The following is a 20,191-nucleotide window of genomic DNA, read 5'->3' as shown; positions in this document are numbered from 1 at the left end:
TGTCTATACTGGGAGCCCAGTACACGTCTCCTGACGTAGCTCCATTCCCAACTGACAGGACAGCCGGCAGCAGAACACAGGCGGCCATGCCCTGCGCACCCACTACACGCTCTCCACAGGCCCCGCAGCTGTATACACAGGAGCCGGGCAGCTAGGGCAGGCGCTGTGCCTACACCGGCCATTTCTAGCTATGGACGTACTGGTGACAGGCAGCACTGACAAGAACATCCTGCGCCCACAGCAGCCTGCAGAGAAATCACATACGGGGTACAAAAGGTGGCGTTCTCCTTTAAGGCCGAGCACAGAAAAGGGTTATAAAGCCTGCCAGTCCGCCACAGCCGCGCTCCTTACCCCTGAGCTGAATGCGCCTCCGCAGCCAATCAACGTCATTATATAGGACCCAGGATCAGAGCGAGCCCCATTGTGACGTCACACGCGCGCCGGGATGGCTTCTACACATGCGCAATGACAACCAATGACAAACTAGCACAGGACTCTCACGTGACTCTGTAGGCACATACACAACTAGTCATAAGTGGGCGGGTTAGTCAGCCCGGAGTGTGGCCCCGCCCCCGGTACGGCTGGGAGCTAAGCTGCCTGCTGCTAACTGACTGAAGTAACCGATTAATAAAGTTATTGTAAAATCCACGCTTGTACGGCGGCCTGTAGAGGAAAAAACCAGAGTAGGGAGTAAGAATCCTGTCTGATTGCAACAGTTTGTGCCCTGTCACAGTGGGCTGCAGGCCACAATGCTACGGAAACTTTACAATTTACTTTTCCCAAGAATGGAGGGATTTTATAGTATACTGCTTGTTGCCTAGGCTACCGGCCTCCACTGCAGTAGTGACAACTCTTGCAGTGCCTACAAGATTATTCCTATAGAGCTTGGAAGCGCTGCTCTAGAGAGCATGGTTGGCGCTAGGTCCTGCCAGCTTCAGTGCTTGGTATAACATCAGGAGGCCAGGGAGCGGTGTGCTCCTGATCCATGCTGCCCATACACAGGCAGCACGGGTCAGATCCTGGTGGCATGCTTACAGCCAGGCTGGGTATAGAACGTTCCAGAGTCTCCATAGTTAGGAGGTCCAAGGACAAGACTAGCCCAGCGCTGCTCCGAAACAGCATCTCCCAGCACCGCCCCAGACATTTACAGGGCTCCACTGAGGGAGAAAAATAAGCGAACAGCCAGAACCAGTGGGGGACTGGGAGCAGTAGGGACAATAGTCCTGGGAGTGGAGATCAGGGCAACTTAGGTAATGATAGCCCAAATGGACAGCCATGTCAGTTCCTCCATCGTGTAGATGGCATTGCCATGGACAGGGCATTGCTGCTCACACTGAATGGGCGGTGTGGTAGGCACTGCTGTGGCTATGTCACTAATATGAGCACTGATGTGGCAGGAGTGCAGTGATGATAGTGGCCCCTGTCGGGAAGGAGTGCAGTGATGATAGTGGCCCCTGTCGGGCAGGAGTGCAGTGATGATAGTGGCCCCTGTCGGGCAGGGGTGCAGTGATGATAGTGGCCCCTGTCGGGCAGGGGTGCAGTGATGATAGTGGCCCCTGTCGGGCAGGAGTGCAGTGATGATAGTGGCCCCTGTCGGGCAGGAGTGCAGTGATGATAGTGGCCCCTGTCGGGAAGAAGTGCAGTGATGATAGTGGCCCCTGTCGGGCAGGAGTGCAGTGATGATAGTGGCCCCTGTCGGGCAGGGGTGCAGTGATGATAGTGGCCCCTGTCGGGCAGGGGTGCAGTGATGATAGTGGCCCCTGTCGGGCAGGAGTGCAGTGATGATAGTGGCCCCTGTCGGGCAGGGGTGCAGTGATGATAGTGGCCCCTGTCGGGCAGGAGTGCAGTGATGATAGTGGCCCCTGTCGGGAAGAAGTGCAGTGATGATGATGGCCCCTGTCGGGCAGGAGTGCAGTGATGATAGTGGCCCCTGTCGGGCAGGAGTGCAGTGATGATAGTGGCCCCTGTCGGGAAGGAGTGCAGTGATGATGGTGGCCCCTGTCGGGCAGGAGTGCAGTGATGATAGTGGCCCCTGTCGGGCAGGAGTGCAGTGATGATAGTGGCCCCTGTCGGGCAGGAGTGCAGTGATGATAGTGGCCCCTGTCGGGCAGGAGTGCAGTGATGATAGTGGCCCCTGTCGGGCAGGGGTGCAGTGATGATAGTGGCCCCTGTCGGGCAGGAGTGCAGTGATGATAGTGGCCCCTGTCGGGCAGGAGTGCAGTGATGATAGTGGCCCCTGTCGGGCAGGGGTGCAGTGATGATAGTGGCCCCTGTCGGGCAGGAGTGCAGTGATGATAGTGGCCCCTGTCGGGCAGGGGTGCAGTGATGATAGTGGCCCCTGTCGGGCAGGAGTGCAGTGATGATAGTGGCCCCTGTCGGGAAGGAGTGCAGTGATGATAGTGGCCCCTGTCGGGCAGGAGTGCAGTGATGATAGTGGCCCCTGTCGGGCAGGAGTGCAGTGATGATAGTGGCCCCTGTCGGGCAGGAGTGCAGTGATGATAGTGGCCCCTGTCGGGCAGGGGTGCAGTGATGATAGTGGCCCCTGTCGGGCAGGAGTGCAGTGATGATAGTGGCCCCTGTCGGGAAGGAGTGCAGTGATGATAGTGGCCCCTGTCGGGCAGGAGTGCAGTGATGATAGTGGCCCCTGTCGGGCAGGAGTGCAGTGATGATAGTGGCCCCTGTCGGGCAGGGGTGCAGTGATGATAGTGGCCCCTGTCGGGCAGGGGTGCAGTGATGATAGTGGCCCCTGTCGGGAAGGAGTGCAGTGATGATAGTGGCCCCTGTCGGGCAGGAGTGCAGTGATGATAGTGGCCCCTGTCGGGCAGGAGTGCAGTGATGATAGTGGCCCCTGTCGGGCAGGGGTGCAGTGATGATAGTGGCCCCTGTCGGGAAGGAGTGCAGTGATGATAGTGGCCCCTGTCGGGAAGGAGTGCAGTGATGATAGTGGCCCCTGTCGGGCAGGAGTGCAGTGATGATGGTGGCCCCTGTCGGGCAGGAGTGCAGTGATGATAGTGGCCCCTGTCGGGAAGGAGTGCAGTGATGATAGTGGCCCCTGTCGGGCAGGAGTGCAGTGATGATAGTGGCCCCTGTCGGGCAGGAGTGCAGTGATGATAGTGGCCCCTGTCGGGCAGGAGTGCAGTGATGATAGTGGCCCCTGTCGGGCAGGGGTGCAGTGATGATAGTGGCCCCTGTCGGGAAGGAGTGCAGTGATGATAGTGGCCCCTGTCGGGAAGGAGTGCAGTGATGATAGTGGCCCCTGTCGGGCAGGAGTGCAGTGATGATGGTGGCCCCTGTCGGGCAGGAGTGCAGTGATGATAGTGGCCCCTGTCGGGAAGAAGTGCAGTGATGATGGTGGCCCCTGTCGGGCAGGAGTGCAGTGATGATAGTGGCCCCTGTCGGGCAGGAGTGCAGTGATGATGGTGGCCCTTGTCGGGAAGGAGTGCAGTGATGATGGTGGCCCCTGTCGGGCAGGAGTGCAGTGATGATAGTGGCCCCTGTCGGGCAGGAGTGCAGTGATGATAGTGGCCCCTGTCGGGCAGGAGTGCAGTGATGATGGTGGCCCCTGTCACCAGGACTGATTTTGCCATCCTGGTTGTAGACTGGCTGGTGTAATACCTAACGTCACCGCTAGATGGCAGGGCACACAGCGTACTCTAGCAGCAGGCCGCTTGTGTGCAGAAGTCCGCGCCATCTCTATTGGCCCTAAGGGTGGAGCGGACTCCTACAAGATGTCTCCTGCGATTGCAGACATGGCCGGATCACGTGCTTTCCCTCCAAGATGAGACGAGCCTCTGGAAGAAAGCACGGTCCTGTACCAGCGCCCAGGAGGACACCGAAGAAGCGGCTTTCACAGGTGACTGACACCCGGGGTTTCCTATGCCAGGATGAGACAATTGGGGGTTGTAATGATGAGGGAGCATTCAATGTTGTTACTCCTAGCAACCATATTGGTGCCATTGTGCGCTGTGGGTGGGCTCACAGGAGTTTAGGGTCCGTTTCTACCATCCAGTTATAGATACGGTCGGAAAGACCCCAGAAGGTCATGACCTGCCCGTACCCCACTGTGGGCCGCCGTGCGCTCCAGGAGGGGTCTGTGACTAGCCGTCGTCTTCTGGGGCAGGGAATCTGCCAGTGGGGTCCGCACTACTGCGTCCCCCATTCGTGGGAAAGGCTGAGAGGGGCTTTCACTGTCAGCAGAGTGGGCAAACCGCGTGCAGCCATGTAAGATAACAGCGCCAGACGGTGCGCCCGCTCTCCGACACTGCGCCCGCTCTCCGACACTGCGCCTGTGGATTTCCTGTGATAACTAGCATTGGGCGGGGGGCATTTTCTTCCGTATGCAGATAATCACTTGTTGCTTTGCAGATTTGTTTCCCAGGTGAAATCCACACTCCACCAGGATACAGCGGGCATTGATCTGTAGGATGAAGCTGTCGCGTCTGGATGACCTGACCGAGCCGCTCGCCATGGACGAGGCCAGGAAGCACTTGATTGACCAGATAATGCACATTACCTTAGACATCCTCTACCTGCTGACTGGAGAGGTGAGGGCTTCTGCAGGGACGCGGAAAGGATTCTGGAAATTACTCGGGCACCCCTTTATATCTCCATTAAAGGGAGTGTCTGGTTTCATATAACCTTTATAGGGTTAATCCCGTCTGAGCCGTGAAGGGATGTTAGAGAGGCTGCAGCTGATTCCTTAGTTGGACCTGAGGGAGCTATTCCCATGAGAGCTGGACATGCCTACTAAATCCCCTGCCTCCTCCTCTCTGTCTCACTAGACTTTGACAGCGCTGCAGGCAATCACCGGGATCCTGAGTGATGGTGCAACACTGCTTAGTCCAGTAATTGGCTGCAGTTGAAGTTCAGACTTTCAGCTTTCATTTGAGGGTATCCACATTAAAATTGGATGAAGGGTTTAGGAATTTCAGCTCCTTAACATGTGCCACCCTGTTTTTAAAGGGACCAAACGTAATTGGACAGATTCAATAATTGTAAATAAAATGTTCATTTTTAGTACTTGGTTGAAAACCCTTTGTTGGCAATGGCTGCCTGAAGTCTTGAACTCGTGGACATCACCAGACGCTGTGCTTCCTCTTTTTTGATGCTCTGCCAGGACTTCACTGCGGTGGTTTTCAGTTGCTGTTTGTTTGTGGGCCTTTCTGTCTGAAGTTTCGTCTTTAACAAGTGAAATGCATGCTCAATTGGGTTGAGATCAGGTGACTGACTTGGCCATTCAAGAATATTCCACTTCTTTGCTTTAATAAACTCCTGGGTTGCTTTGGCCTTATGTTTTGGGTCATTGTCCATCTGTAGTATGAAACGACGACCAATCAGTTTGGCTGCATTTGGCTGGATCTGAGCACACAGTATGTCTCTGAATACCTCAGAATTCATTCGGCTGCTTCTGTCCTGCGTCACATCATCAATAAACACTAGTGACCCAGTGCCACTGGCAGCCATACATGCCCAAGCCATCACACTGCCTCCGCCGTGTCTTACAGATGATGTGGTATGCTTTGGATCATGAGCTGTACCACGCCTTCGCCATACTTTTCTCTTTCCATCATTCTGGTAGAGGTTGATCTTGGTTTCATCTGTCCAAAGAATGTTCTTCCAGAACTGTGCTGGCTTTTTTAGATGTTTTTTAGCGAAGCCCAGTCTAGCCTTTTTATTCTTGATGCTTATGAGTGGCTTGCACCGTGCAGTGAACCCTCTGTATTTACTTTCATGCAGTCTTCTCTTTATGGTAGATTTGGATATTGATACGCCGACCTCCTGGAGAGTGTTGTTCACTTGGTTGGCTGTTGTGAAGGGGTTTCTCTTCACCATGGAGATTATTCTGCGATCATCCATCACTGTTGTCTTCCGTGGGCGCCCAGGTCTTTTTCCATTGATGAGTTCACCAGTGCTTTCTTTCTTTCTCAGATTTTGCCACTCGTAATATTGTAGCAATTTCTCGGATGGGTTTTTTCTGTTTTCGCAGCTTAAGGATGGCTTGTTTCACCTGCATGGAGAGCTCCTTTGACCGCATGTTTACTTCACAGCAAGACCTTCCAAATGCAAGCACCACACCTCAGATCAACTCCAGGCCTTTTATCTGCTTAATTGAGAATGGCATAACGAAGGAATTGCCCACACCTGTCCATGAAATAGCCTTGGAGTCAATTGTCCAATTACTTTTGGTCCCTTTAAAAAACAGGGTGGCACATGTTAAGGAGCTGAAACTCCTAAACCCTTCATCCAATCTTAATGTGGATACCCTCAAATGAAAGCTGAAAGTCTGAACTTCAATTGCATCTGATATGTTTTGTTTAAAATTCATTGTGGTAATGTCTATAACCAAAATTAGAAAAATGTTGTCTCTGTCCAAATATATATGGGCGTAACTGTAACGTGTCTCAGGCATACCACTAGAACATGAAGCGATTCCTGGCGATTGTAGTCACGACATAGTCCACGGAGCGTCCGCTATGTCCACTAAAGTCACTATTGCAATCCACAGGATTACGTTGTATTAAAGATGTCTGGTGGCCGGGTCACGCACAGCAGCAGCCCCATTGTGTCGGGGGGATTCTGTAGGAATCTGAGCCCCAACCAAGATCCCCAACCTGCCGGAAGGAGAGAAGAGGGAACGAATAACCAGAAGATTCTAGAACTCACCAATACGATCACCCAGCTGCTGACGGGAGAGGTGAGCGCTTCCGGGAATGTGAGTGGGGCAGTTATGCCATGGAAGTGACCGCACATCTGTCTAATGAATGTGGTGCGGCTCTGTAATTTTTATGGGGTCTAATAAAATTCTGAATGTGCTAGGCATCCCATGTAATTGTCATTTATCCGTGTGACAGCTTCCTATAGGGTGTCAGGATGTCACCGTTTATTTCTCCATGGAGGAGTGTGATGATTTAGAAAAGCCCAATGCTTCAGTATTGGATGTTCGTTCTGGAGACCAGCAGCAAAACCCATCTCCTGGTAAGTGCACTTCTGACTTAGATGTTTATTAGATGATCGACCCAGATCTCCCTCCCCTCCAGCACCGACTTAATAATCCTAAACTGAAGAGCTGTCAGCCACTAGTCAGGCCTGCCCATGCTTAAAGGGATATTCCCATCTCCAAGGTCCTATGCCAATATTTAGTAGGTCTAGTAATAATAATATTAGCAAATACCTCCAATTACAAATGTAGTATAGTTCTTCTGATTTGCTATGTCCAAGCATTGCAGGACCTTAGGTATCCATGGTTACAACTAGTGATGAGCGAATATACTCGTTACTCGAGATTTCCTGAGGACGCTCGGGGGTCCTCCGAGTATTTTTTTAGTGCTCAAGAGATTTAGTTTTTAGCTCCGCAGCTGAATGATTTACATCTGTTAGCCAGCATAAGTACATGTGGGGATTCCCTAGCAACCAGGCAACCCCCACATGTACTTATGCTGGCTAACAGATGTAAATCATTCAGCTGTGGCGATGAAAACTAAATCTCCGAGCACTAAAAAATACTCGGAGGACCCCCGAGCATGCTCAGGAAATCTCGAGTAACGAGTATATTCGCTCATCACTAGTTACAACCACTAGCAACTAACTGTCACTATATCAGTGGTCGAATACCCCTTTAATCCTTCTAGTTGACTGCCGTAGGTTGGCGCACTGCTTATATGTGGGACATTCCTAGGCTTTCCTCTTACAGATGTGTTCACCCACAAAGGGATGGTTTGAACCTGATAACGATCACATTGAAGGCAGATTCTGGTGTAAAATAAGAAATCTGGCATTTTTACCACATCACTCCAGAGTTTGCCATCACAGAAACATCCAGTGATGCACTGTGCCAGTCACCTGACCGCTGCAGCTAATCGCTGTCATTTTTTTTTCATTCATCAATTGTATTAAAAGGGGTTGTCCAGGTTTGACGGCAAAGTCTTCCATCAGGCTATGTGAATGCACACCTGGTGTGCCCGCTGTCTTGAATAACTGGCATTGCTGCAGTGAGCCAGCGGTGACATGAGCGAGCGAAACGATCAGTCACTTGCCGACTAGGCAGTTTTCGATTCACTTCTTTTGACCGAAATAGGATGAGACCAGTCTGCACATGACTGCATGTATACAAATCTTATATGTGACAAGTGTAACATCTTACGACTTCAATCTCAGGATGTGACCAGTTTAACCCCTTCATGACCAGGCGATTTTTCATTTTAATTTTTTTTCCTTCCCTTCTTCCAAGAGCCATAACTTTTTTTTCTTTTCCTTCCACTTGCTTTTTGTGGGACGAATTCTACTTTTGATTGACACCATCCATTTTTATCAGGTAATGCACTGGAAAGCAGGAAAAAATCTAAGTGCGTTGAAATTGCAAAAAAAAAGTCAATTCCACAGTTTTTTGAGTTTTTTATTTTTGCATTTGTCGTCATTTTCTGAAACCCGTAACATTTTTGCGATCTTTGGCTATGTGATGGCTTATTTTTTGCGCCCTGAGCAGACGTTTTTACTGATACTCTGTTTAATCACCTTACAATTGCATTGTACCAGCGACCAGAATAATGTAATTTTGGCTTTTCGATTGTTTGTTTTTTCTCGTTACTCCATTTACTGATCGGATTAATTTTATTTTATATTTTAATAGGAATTTTTGCAAATGCAGCGATACCGAATATGTGTATATTACATCTTTTAAAAATTTTGTTTTATTTTTAATGGGGCAAAAGGGGGGGTGATTTGAACTTTTGTGGGGGGGGGGGTTTCATATTTTAAATTTGTTTAAAAAAATTTCCTTGTATTTAATAGTCCCTTAATAGTCTGAACGCTTGTATATACATAACAATTATAGAGAAAATCAAGATCACCTATGAACGTCAGCTAAACGCTGGCTTTCACAGGATGATCGTCATGACAAGCATGGAGGTCTCCGGGAGATCCTCAAGTGTCACGGCAATCTTTTGGCGCCCCATGATCACATCAAAGCTTGCCGATAGATGCTTGGGATGACACGCCCCTATGCTGGCAAGTGTTAATTGCGCTGTCAGAGATTGACAGCAGTATTTAACAGGTTAATAGCCACGGGCGGAGCTCCACTCTACCCACGACTGTTAGAGGCACATTATGGCTGATTAAATCAGCTATCATCTACCTGGAAAGATGTGGTCTTGGTGTGTGGGTCCGCATGAAAGCCAGAGACCCGACATATGATGCAACTGTACATGCTACGTTGTGATGGGGTTAAACAAGCACTCCTTTTTTATGGTATATATCTGTAAATGGTTGTGTAAGTGTGTTTTGATATACTGAGTGATTGTCATCTTTCTTGGTTTCCAGCACTTCTCCGGTCCTCTTCTGAGTCCTGTGATGGATCTTCTGACCAGCTGGCTCACCCAGATTTCTACGTGTGATCCGGAAGTTTATAATGGAAGTCTATGGAGTCTCGTTCTGAACCTCCATAGGTTTACATTGAAAAAGCCAAGGCTCCATAGACTTGCATGGTAAACGAGACTTCTGGCTTATACACAGAACTCTGTATGAGCCAGCTGATCAGAAGAGCCATCACTTGACTTAGAAGAGGACTGGAAGCCAGGGAAGATGGCTATCGGTGAGTATATTATCACACTTAGGGTGCAGTCAGACAGCCTTGTATATAGGACTGAGATCGGAACACAGTGCACGGACTGGCCAGTAGCTGTCCTGACCGAAGCGTGAGGGCTGCATAGAAATCCATGAAGCTGTCAGGAGAGCCTTGGCCAGTCCGTGCACCTCATTCCGACCTCGGCCTGATACGGCCTTCTGACTGCACCCTTACACTGCAGAACTAGTGCTCTCCCCAGTCGCAGGCTGTCTCGCTGAGCTGCCTCTTCTAGCATTTTCAACACTCTAACATGCTCTTGCTGGTAAGTCTCCACCTGACTACAGGGAGGCGCAGCCGCTTTCTGCTGGTATTTAACCCCATGGTGTCCTGCAGAGGTGAGATCCTGTCCCCAAGCAGCATGAGGTTTATAATGCCGCTCCTCCCATCTCTCCTCACCTGATCTTCTAAGGTTCTAGTTAATTTTCTGTCTAGATTGCTGTAACGTGCTTTCTTGTATTGTCTCCCTTGTTTTCTGACCCGCCTTGCCTACCCATTTATCCTGGCCTCTCTGCTGCTGACCTCGGCTACGTATGTTGAACTCGTCCTGCCTTCCCTGACCTCAGATTGTCTGACCACATTTTTGCCTCTGTCCGCTTGTACCTCTGACCATACAGTCAGCTGCTGCAGGCCGTGGTACTGCCCTGGATGAGCTCACTTGTCGGGTGAAATAATGTTCTGGTTTACACAGGACGATGAGCTATAGAGAACAATATAGAGAATGCAAACGTGTCACGAGGCTGCGGTAGTTTAACAATTTGTAAAGCGCAGTTTAAATGGGACTTCATAGAAAAGGATTATGGTGCAGATTTTAATCAAATTATTGCAGATGGATCCCAGAACACAGAAACCTGCAGAGAGTCTCCTTCCGAGGAGTATAGTGCACCGCAGTGTGAGTTCATGGTAAGTTGATACATACTATGTTCTAACATTTGTCTTTTTCTATATATTAGTTTCACTAAAATTTAAAATATGTTTGTGATTTCTCACTTAGAAATGTATTTCTGAGGCTGTTAATCATAAGGGTCTCTTAGATTATGTAGCTCAAGCAAATCTGAAGTAAGATGAACCCTCCCTAACCACATATATATGCATACAGCTATTTGAAATCCATAGATACCTTTTATATCTTCTATCTGTTGATGCATTCTCGAGAAATTTTCATTCATATTCATATGAGATGTTAAGAGCTATGGAAATGTTAGAGCACCTAACTAGCCTCATCCTCCCAAGGATGTTATCCCACCCAACACCAGCATCACTGTCTGATTTTCTGCTTGGTAACTGCATTTACATAGTAAGCTATCAGTTAAGCTAAAGAAGATGTTTCAGGGCGGGGGCAACATACTTGGTAGCCAAAGGCTTGTTAGGTGCTGCGTCATACCCCGGGTACTTAACATTGTATTTGCATTAGTATTAAAATGCTGATTTCTTGGGAATGCAGCAACAGATAGAAGCTATAAAGGCATCAATGCTTATACATTACAAATACCTGCTTGCCCACATATGCAGTTTGGTGAGGTTTATTTTACTGACAGCTTCCCTTTATCACAGAAAAGGATGTGGAACCCACTGACAAAATTTAGTGGGCTTATGGTCCTTCATCTTTGGTCATCTAGTCAATGAGCATGTATATTGTACTGTATATATAAACGCTTCCGGCTGCTCTATTTTTTCATGACTGTACAGTCGGGTTCACACTAGCAAGTGGCAGCTGTTAAACATTAAAGGATTGATGGTATATAAGCTGACGAGCAGACATTTTTTAGTCTGTCTACACTTCCCGTGAGCATGGAACGATCAGATAGATTGCACAGTGTTCTAAGCAGCACAGGGCATTGTACTGCCAAGAACAATGACTTCTCGGCAAGATTAAACATCATTTCACCCATCAAGCGTTTCATACCTCGGCAGACTTTTTACACTGCCTGATTAACAGGATTGGCGCTGCTGAGAACAATGACAGCCTATGCAGTGGTGGACACTGACAGAATAGGACCTCTGTGCAACTACATGAAGAGTATATGAGCCCGTTGCAGTCTAATAACTCCCCCAAATGCACAGTTCCACCTACTTCCCCTTATTTCCGAGGCCCCTGTGCTTTGCGCAGGTTGCCCTGATGATGTATCCGCTCCGATGATATATCCGCCCCTGAGTCTATGGGCACTGATCAATTTATTACTGATCTATTAACACAATTGGTAAACACCGTAAACCAAAAAAAAAATCAAGAATGCCAAAATCACGCTTTTTCAATTCCAAAGAAAATTCTGTAACAAGCGATTAAAGCATCACATCCATCCTAAAATGGTATTAATAAAAACTTTCTCGCCCCGCAAAAAATAAGCCATAACACAGCTCCATCAACCTAAAAATAAAAACGTTACAGGTCTACAACCCAAAAAGATTTTTTTGCAAACTTCCGACTTTTTTTTTTTTTCACCACTAAAATAATTTTACAATCCTGGACATTTGGTATCACCGTAATCGTATTGATGAGGAGAATCAGACTGCGAGGTCATTTTTACTACAAAATGTTCACTGTAAAAACCATTCCCAAAAAACAATGTCAGAAATTTTTTTTTTTTTCACAATTTATCCCCACTTGAAATAGTTTTTCCGCACACTGTGGTAAAATAAATGGTGTCATTCAAAAGTACAACCCGCAAAAAACAAGCTCTCATATGTCTATGTGCACAGAAAAATAAAACCTTTATGGCTCTGGGAAGAAGGGGGAGGAAAAAATTAAAACACAAAAAATGGAAATTGGCCCTGCTGTGAAGGGGTTAAGCAGCATGCTATATTGAGGTACCGAGCTTTACTTATTGTATGTTTTACCTAGAGCGAGAGTCCAGGAAGCCAAACTTTAGTTATCAAACAAGAAGAGACTTACGAGATGATTGATCAAAAGACTGAAGAGGCCGTTCCTGAAGATACATCAGATCATACAGGTAAGCAACTGAACCAAATGAGACCTAAAGAACAAAGTAAGAAAATTCATACTAAGCCACCATACCTGCACAATTATTAGGCAATTTGTTTTTTGATGAATAATTTTGTTATTGAACTACTATAGTGCTGTTGGTCAGTTCAAAAGGTTAATAAACCTAAATATTCAAGAAAGTAAAATCCCTGGGGAAACAAGCTGCCTAATAATTCTGCACACCTTGATAAAGGATGCTGTATCCTTAGGTCGCCCCTCCATCGTTACACAAATACACATCGCCTGATCTGCTTCACCCAATAAGTTATACAGCTTGCAGTTGGAAAATCTGCAGAAAAATGGTGATCTGGTCAAAATACTCATCCGACCAGGCACTTTTGCCTAAAATACATCAAATAAAACTTTCATATTGGTGTCTAAAAGTGTGACCCAAGCTTAAAGCTAGATGCTCCACACTTCCTACGAATAATACCTAAGACCCTTCAGGCCGGTTTCACACGTCAGTGGCTCCGGTACGTGAGGTGACAGTTTCCTCACGTACCGGAGCCACTGACTCACGTTAAAATCAATGCATCTGTGCAGATGTCATTGATTTTTTTGTGGACCGTGTCTCCGTGTGCCAAACACGGAGACATGGCGGTGTTCGTGGGAGCGCACGTATTACACGGACCCATTAAAGTCCATGGGTCCGTGTGAAACACGTACCGCACACGGACGTTGTCCGTGTGCAGTCCGTGTGCCGTGCAGGAGACAGCGCTATTGTAAGCGCTGTCCCCCCCACTGGTGCTGAAGCCACGATTCATATCTTCCCTGCAGCAGCGTTTGCTGTAGAGAAGATATGAATAATCGTGTTTAAAATAAAGCTCCATGTGCCCACCCCCCCCTCCCGCCCCCTGTGCGCCCCCCCGCTGTTGTTAAAATACTCACCCAGCTCCCTCGCTGGCTGGCGCTGCTTCCTGTCCTGGCCGCATCTTCTACTGTATGAGCGGTCACGTGGGGCCGCCCATTACAATCATGAATATGCGGCTCCACCTCCCATAGGGGTGGAGACGCATATTCATTACTGTAAATGAGCGGCCCCACGTGACCGCTTATACAGTAGAAGGTGCGGCCAGGACAGGAAGCAGAGCCAGCCAGCGAGGGAGCCGGGTGAGTATTTTAACAACAGCGGGGGGGCGCACGGGGTGGGAGGGGGCTGGGCACATGGAGCTTTATTTTAAACACGATTATTCATATCTTCTTTCCATCAAACGCTGCTGCAGGGAAGATATGAATTGCAGCTTCAGCACCAGATGCTGGTGCGTGTGGTACCCAGCACGGTGCGTGTGGTACCCAGTGGGCACACGGGCGGCACACGTGTGCCGTACGTGTGCCACACTGATGTGCCACAGAAACGCACCAGCACACGGACACGGATAATTCCGTACCGATTTTTCCGGTACCGGAATTATCTGGACGTGTGAGACTGCCCTTACTCAGCTTTTTATCAAACAGTAATTATAAGCAAAGTGTGCAAAATAATTTCTAATTTCCCATTCAAGCATGCACTAGTAATCCTTATGCCAGCAAAACGTACTATGCAGAAAACGCTGCGATGTGAGCAGGGCTGTGGAGTCAGTAAGCGAAACCTCCGACTGCTCAATTTCCATGACGCAGACTCCACCAAAATGGGCTCCGACTCCACAGCCCTGGATGTGAGAATCTTCTAGATACCCCATGTCTACGTTCACAGGTGGTGTGTGCTAGAGAAGTGCAAAACTGCAGAAATGCGGTGGCACCCTAGGAGACCATGACTTGCCACTGTACTTTGCTGTTTTTCCCTATAACTGCGGCTCCTGTGTGTGTTCCCCTGAGAACTTTTATGATCTTTTGGTTGACCAATTATGTAAAAAAATCACATCAAAACATAAGGGAAAAATAAAATGTGAAAAAAAAGTTCCCCACAAAAAAAAATGAAAATGACAAAATTCAAATATACATATAAATTGGGGTCTATTCTAGTACATAAATAACAAAAACTACACATATTAGCTATCCACACGACCATAATAACTTGAATAGTCCATTCATTCAATAGGTTGTTTGGTGTGAAGCATGAACTGCAAAACAAAAAAATTACTGTGCTTTCTTTAAACATTTTATTGCAAGAAAAAGTAGATAAATGGCATGGTAATTTATATATTCCTCAAAATAATACAATTTCTTCATCATAAAATAAGACCACCATACACCTACGTCAGCAAGAAAATAAAAAAAAATATGATGGTTTCTAGAATGTGGAGAGGTAAAAAATGGCTTGCCATTAAGGGGTTAAAGGAATGTCTTTACATATAATCCAGAGGCAGAGCTGTTGCTTCTTAGTAGCTGTGTGCTTTGGATAATGGGGTGTAATTTCTTCAACCATATTTTTTATTTTGCGGTTTTTCCTACAGGAACTCCCAGTGTCAGCAGTTTTCCAGAAAAACCTCACGGTCCTTCTTCACTCGAAAACTCCTCCGAGGATGATGTCAAAATCCTACAGGATAAGCAGGTAAAGTGTAGAATTACTGATGGTAGCCCATTTACAACAGGTAACTTGCCTTCTTACATTTATCTAGAAGGACACTACTATGAGGTGTTGTAGAACCCGGGGACCGCACTTGGTTAAGCTCAATGGATAGGGATAATTATACCCTGTACTACAGCTAAGCACTTGCACTTTATAGCTACTCTTGGCTATATATTTCCTTGTGGACCCTTTCATAATATTATTGATTCTTCAGGCATTTCTGGTGTCCGTTTGGAGGCTTTCCCTATCATTTTATATTTGGTTTTAGTATTTACTTCAATAAAAACAAAATTTCTCGGTCTCCCATGACAGCACTACGGGGAGAGAGGGGATCCGCCCTTCAGGGACAGGAAACCTACAGATAAAAGGGCGGTACCTCTCCCTCGCATCAGTTGGTTTCCTGTCCCTGAACAGGGAACCTCTTTCCGGTGGTACCTGTATGAAGACCGATGGACCGGGACCGGGCGGTCGAGTACCGGCAGCGAGGAGGCTCCTGCCGCGGCTTGTCCGGCTCCCGAAGCCGCCACCGCTGGAACCGAGGGGTTCTTCAGGGTGAGCGGAGGGAGAGCGCCGCCGATTCTGAGAGAGGAAGGGGCGCTGGATCACCCGGAGCTTCTGTGCCGACAAGCGCACGCTCCGGGTGTACTAAGATGGCCGCCGCTCCGGAAATGCGGCAGGACTTCCGGGTCATCGCCGCGCGCATGCGCAGTAGCTTCTCTTCTCCCTGGACGTGACGCAGGACCGGAAGTGCGGGGGAACGCCGGAGGTGGCGCCAAATACAAATAGGGAGATGGTGCACACACAGTTGTCGCACCATCTCCCTGTAAATCATGGAGGACAGCGATCCACAGGAGCTGCAGCCTAGGCAGCAGCACCACAAGAAGACAGACCCTAAGAGCGCCAGAAGTGGGTCTAGCAGCCGTTCTACACAGCGCAGCAGGTCTGCTGCGAAGACTAGTTCACCTCCTCGGGAACCTTCCATTCCAGACCCAGGGCCCCCTCCAGAACCGGTACCTGCCTGCACGTCCGAATGGTGAGTTGATCTTCGTGAATGTATTATAATAGGGCTCCCTCTTCTCCCTTAATAGGGAAAGAAGAAGCTGGAGAAAAGGAAAAACAAATCCTGCCCCATCTGTGACAAAGCTTTACCAGTAGCCTGGGACAAAAAGCTTTGTAAATCCTGCATCCAGCGTGTGCTATGTGAGGAGACTCCCGACTTTGCATCAGAGCTAAAAAATATTATTAGATCTGAGGTTCAGAATGCTGTATCTTCCTCCAAAAAAGGAAAAGATAAAGTAAAAGAAACAGTACAATCCCACTCTGTCCGATCCTCATCTGATGACGCAGATTCGGACGATTCTGACTCCTCCCTATCCTCCTCCGAGGAAGATTCAGGCCGACATTGTTTTCCTCTCGAGGAAGTGGATGCCTTAGTGAGAGCTGTTAGGGCTACTAAGGGGGTGGAGGAGCCTAAACCTGACAAAACAGCCCAAGACGTTATGTTTGGTGGCTTGGGACAAAAAAAACGGAAAACCTTCCCTTTAAATCCCAATGTCCAATCCCTAATTAAAAAAGAATGGGAAAAACCTGATAGGAGAAACTCTTCAGTGCCCTCGCTTAAAAGAAAGTATCCCTTCGATGATGACGCATCCACTTCCTGGGATAAGGCACCAAAGTTGGATGTAGCGGTGGCAAAAGCCTCGAAAAAATTTGCGCTCCCGTTCGAGGACATGGGTACCCTCAAAGACCCTTTAGATAAAAAAGCAGACACATTTCTTAAAGGGGCATGGGAATCGGCTGGGGGTAGCTTGAGGCCTACTGTTGCGGCTACCTGCACCTCCAGATCTCTGATGGTGTGGATCGATCAATTAGAGAGTCAAATTAGAGACGGGCTACCCAGGAATAAATTACTAGATTCTATCCCTGCAATCAGAGCAGCAGCAGCATTCCTGGCAGACTCCTCGGCAGACTCCGTACGGTTAACATCTAAGGCCGCTGCTCTCTCCAATGCAGCCAGAAGAACCTTATGGCTCAAAAGTTGGCCTGGGGATCTCCAGACAAAGCTGAAGCTATGTTCTATTCCGTGTGAAGGAAATTTTCTGTTTGGAGAGACCCTGGATGACATTCTCCAAAAAGCAGGAGACAAAAAGAAAGGGTTTCCAAATTTGGGCCCAGCCCCATTCAGGCAGTCCTTTCGGAATCGGAGATTTTTCCGCCGCAGACCCCCCAGGGAGCAGAATAAATGGGAAGAAGGCAGGAGAAGGGATAGAGGTTACCTCTTTGGCAACACCTCTCGTGACAAAAAACCCGCCAAATGACATTGTGCCTACGGTAGGGGGAAGACTCACATCTTTCCTTCCCGCCTGGGAGAAAATATCCAACAACACCTGGATTCTAAACATCATACAGTACGGTCTAAAAATAGATTTTATTTCTTTTCCTCCCCGGAAGTACATAGAAACAAAAATAAGATCTTCAGTGGCAGAACAAGCAGCTTTAGAGAAAGAAATCATTTCCCTACTGCAAAAATCTGTAATTCAAGAAATCCCTCCTCAGGAAGTAGGAGAAGGGTTTTTCTCCCCTCTTTTTTTAGTACCAAAACCCGACGGGTCCTTTCGGACCATTATAAATCTAAAAAACCTGAACAAATACGTAAAAAATTACAAATTCAAAATGGAAACAATAAAGTCCACCATAAAAATCCTGTTTCCAAATTGCTACATGGTCGTGATAGACCTAACCGATGCATATTATCATGTGCCCATCCACAATCAGTCTCAAAAATTCCTGAGATTGGCAGTTCCCATAAAAGGACAATTAAGATTTTTTCAGTACAGAGCTCTTCCGTTCGGAATCTCTATAGCCCCTCGAATATTCACGAAGGTAATAGCGGAAATGATGGCCCACATAAGGGAACAAAATATATTAATAGTCCCTTACCTAGACGACTTTCTCATCGTAAGCAACTCGGCCCAAAGTTGCAAAGAACAGAGGGACCGGGTAATGACTATCTTGACGGACTTGGGGTGGCTCATAAACTTAAAAAAATCAAAGTTGGAACCCTGTCAAGTACAGGAGTTCCTAGGTCTGACATTAGACTCCCGAGTACAAGAATGCCGACTTCCAAACCCCAAAAAAGACAACATATTAGCCATGATATCGCGAACTTTTCACCATCCTTCCATGACTCTAAGGAGAGCAATGTCACTACTAGGCTCTCTGTCCTCATGCCTACCAGCGATACCCTTTGCACAGTTCCACACAAGAGAACTTCAGTGGCACGTACTCGAATGGCAGTCAATACTAAAAGACAAATTGGAAAGTCAAATCACCCTGAGTTCCTCAGTTATTCATTCCCTTCGTTGGTGGGCAGAGAGCCAAAACTTATCAAAGGGAGTTCCTTGGGTGACACAAATATCCCGGGTGATAACAACCGATGCGAGTCCCACAGGGTGGGGGGCTCATATGGGGGACAGAGTGGCCCAGGGAACCTGGTCAGTTCAGGAAATATCAGCATCCTCAAACCAAAAAGAACTTTGGGCAGTGCTTCAGGCTCTTCTTTCTTTTCTGGCCTACATTCAGGGACATCATGTCCGAATTTTTTCAGACAACAAAGTGACTGTAGCGTATATAAACCACCAGGGAGGAACAAGGTCTCAGGCACTCATGAGTTCTTCAGCCAAAATTTTCAACCTTGCAGAAGAAAATCTACTATCCCTCTCTGCGCTACACATTCAGGGTTCAAACAACGAGAGAGCAGATTACCTGAGTCGATCGCTGTTAAAACAAGGAGAGTGGTCCCTAAACCATTCCATCTACGATCAGATCACAAAAATGTGGGGAGCACCGACAATAGATCTATTCGCCAATTACAAAAACAAAAAGGTGAAAAAATTCTGCTCGTTGAACCCGATAGGGAATCCACAGGCTCTAGATGCCTTTATGATTCCGTGGACTCAAAAATTAACTTATGCCTTTCCTCCAACTATTCTGATCCCGGCAGTCATTCGGAAAGTCAGAGAGGACAAAACGAAAATGATCCTCATAGCCCCGTTCTGGCCAAAAAGGACGTGGTTCTCCTGGCTGAAGATGCTTTCGGTCTCGGACCCATGGGTCCTGCCGAATATACCAGACCTTCTACATCAAGGGCCGATCTTCCACCCACAGGAATCGAACTTACATTTGACAGCCTGGTTTTTGAACGGGGACTATTAAAAGAAAGGGGTTTCTCAGATAACTTAGTCACCACGTTGTTAAAAAGTAGAAAACCCATCACTACTAGAATATATGGGAAAACTTTTGAAAAAATTTCTGTCCGTCTCCAAAGTAAAAGTCCAAGATGGGCCCTCAATTCCTAAAATATTGGAGTTCCTACAAAAAGGTCTGGAACAGGGGTTGTCGGTTAGTACTCTTAAAGTACAAATAGCAGCTCTAGGAGCACTCTACAACCATAATATTGCGGCCAACCCATGGATAATTAGATTTGTTAAGGCGGTGACAAGATCAAAGCCATTAGTCGCTCAGAAAGTGCCCTCATGGGACTTAAATTTAGTCCTTTCGGCGTTAACGGGTCCTCCATTCGAACCCATAGGGACGATTCCCATAAAAACTCTATCACTTAAAACCATTCTCTTGGTAGCGTTAACATCCGCACGCAGAATAAGTGACATTCAAGCCTTATCCTCTAATCCACCCTTCACTAAGATATTAGATGATAGAGTCACTCTTAGACCTGACCCGGCCTATTTGCCAAAAGTGGCATCAAAGTTCCATAGGTCACAAGAAGTCTCCCTGCCATCCTTTTGTCCAAACCCAAAAAATGAGAAAGAGCAGAACTTCCATAATCTAGACGTCAGAAGGTGCCTAATCCAATATTTAGATTCCACCAGAGAGTATAGGAAGGAAGGCTCTCTGTTTGTCTGTTTCCAGGGTCCCAGAAAAGGATTTCGGGCATCCAAGGGTACTTTGGCGAGGTGGATAAAGGAGGCGATAGGCTTGGCATATTCATCCTCGGGGAATGAGATCCCAGATGGTATAAGAGCACATTCCACAAGAGCAGTAGCTACCTCATGGGCTGAGAGGT

General features: G+C 47.5%; 2 protein-coding genes across 2 annotated transcripts in view; one reads left to right on the top strand and one right to left on the bottom strand.

Annotated features, from left to right (window-relative positions):
* The window catches only part of LOC138665409 (gastrula zinc finger protein XlCGF48.2-like), a 128,243-nt gene extending 127,776 nt beyond the window's left edge, over nucleotides 1-467 (bottom strand). The window contains exon 1 of the mRNA XM_069752861.1: nucleotides 352-467. The gene's annotated coding sequence lies outside the window, so the exon portion shown is untranslated. The remainder of the gene's footprint in view (nucleotides 1-351) is intronic.
* A 3,231-nt stretch (nucleotides 468-3,698) lies between these two features.
* LOC138665408 (oocyte zinc finger protein XlCOF8.4-like) overlaps nucleotides 3,699-20,191 on the top strand; it is a 40,973-nt gene continuing 24,480 nt past the window's right edge. Inside the window, exons 1-7 of the mRNA XM_069752860.1 lie at nucleotides 3,699-3,853; nucleotides 4,366-4,544; nucleotides 6,506-6,694; nucleotides 6,852-6,975; nucleotides 10,446-10,519; nucleotides 12,459-12,567; nucleotides 14,993-15,090. Coding sequence (XP_069608961.1) covers nucleotides 4,425-4,544; nucleotides 6,506-6,694; nucleotides 6,852-6,975; nucleotides 10,446-10,519; nucleotides 12,459-12,567; nucleotides 14,993-15,090 — 714 coding nt within the window. The 5' untranslated portion in view covers nucleotides 3,699-3,853; nucleotides 4,366-4,424. The remainder of the gene's footprint in view (nucleotides 3,854-4,365; nucleotides 4,545-6,505; nucleotides 6,695-6,851; nucleotides 6,976-10,445; nucleotides 10,520-12,458; nucleotides 12,568-14,992; nucleotides 15,091-20,191) is intronic.

This window comes from Ranitomeya imitator, chromosome 2 (genome assembly GCF_032444005.1).
Source record: "Ranitomeya imitator isolate aRanImi1 chromosome 2, aRanImi1.pri, whole genome shotgun sequence".
In the NCBI taxonomy this organism is placed as follows: domain Eukaryota; kingdom Metazoa; phylum Chordata; class Amphibia; order Anura; family Dendrobatidae; genus Ranitomeya; species Ranitomeya imitator.
The sequence above is the reverse complement of the archived record's forward strand: the minus strand, read 5'-3'. Positions and strand labels throughout refer to the sequence as shown.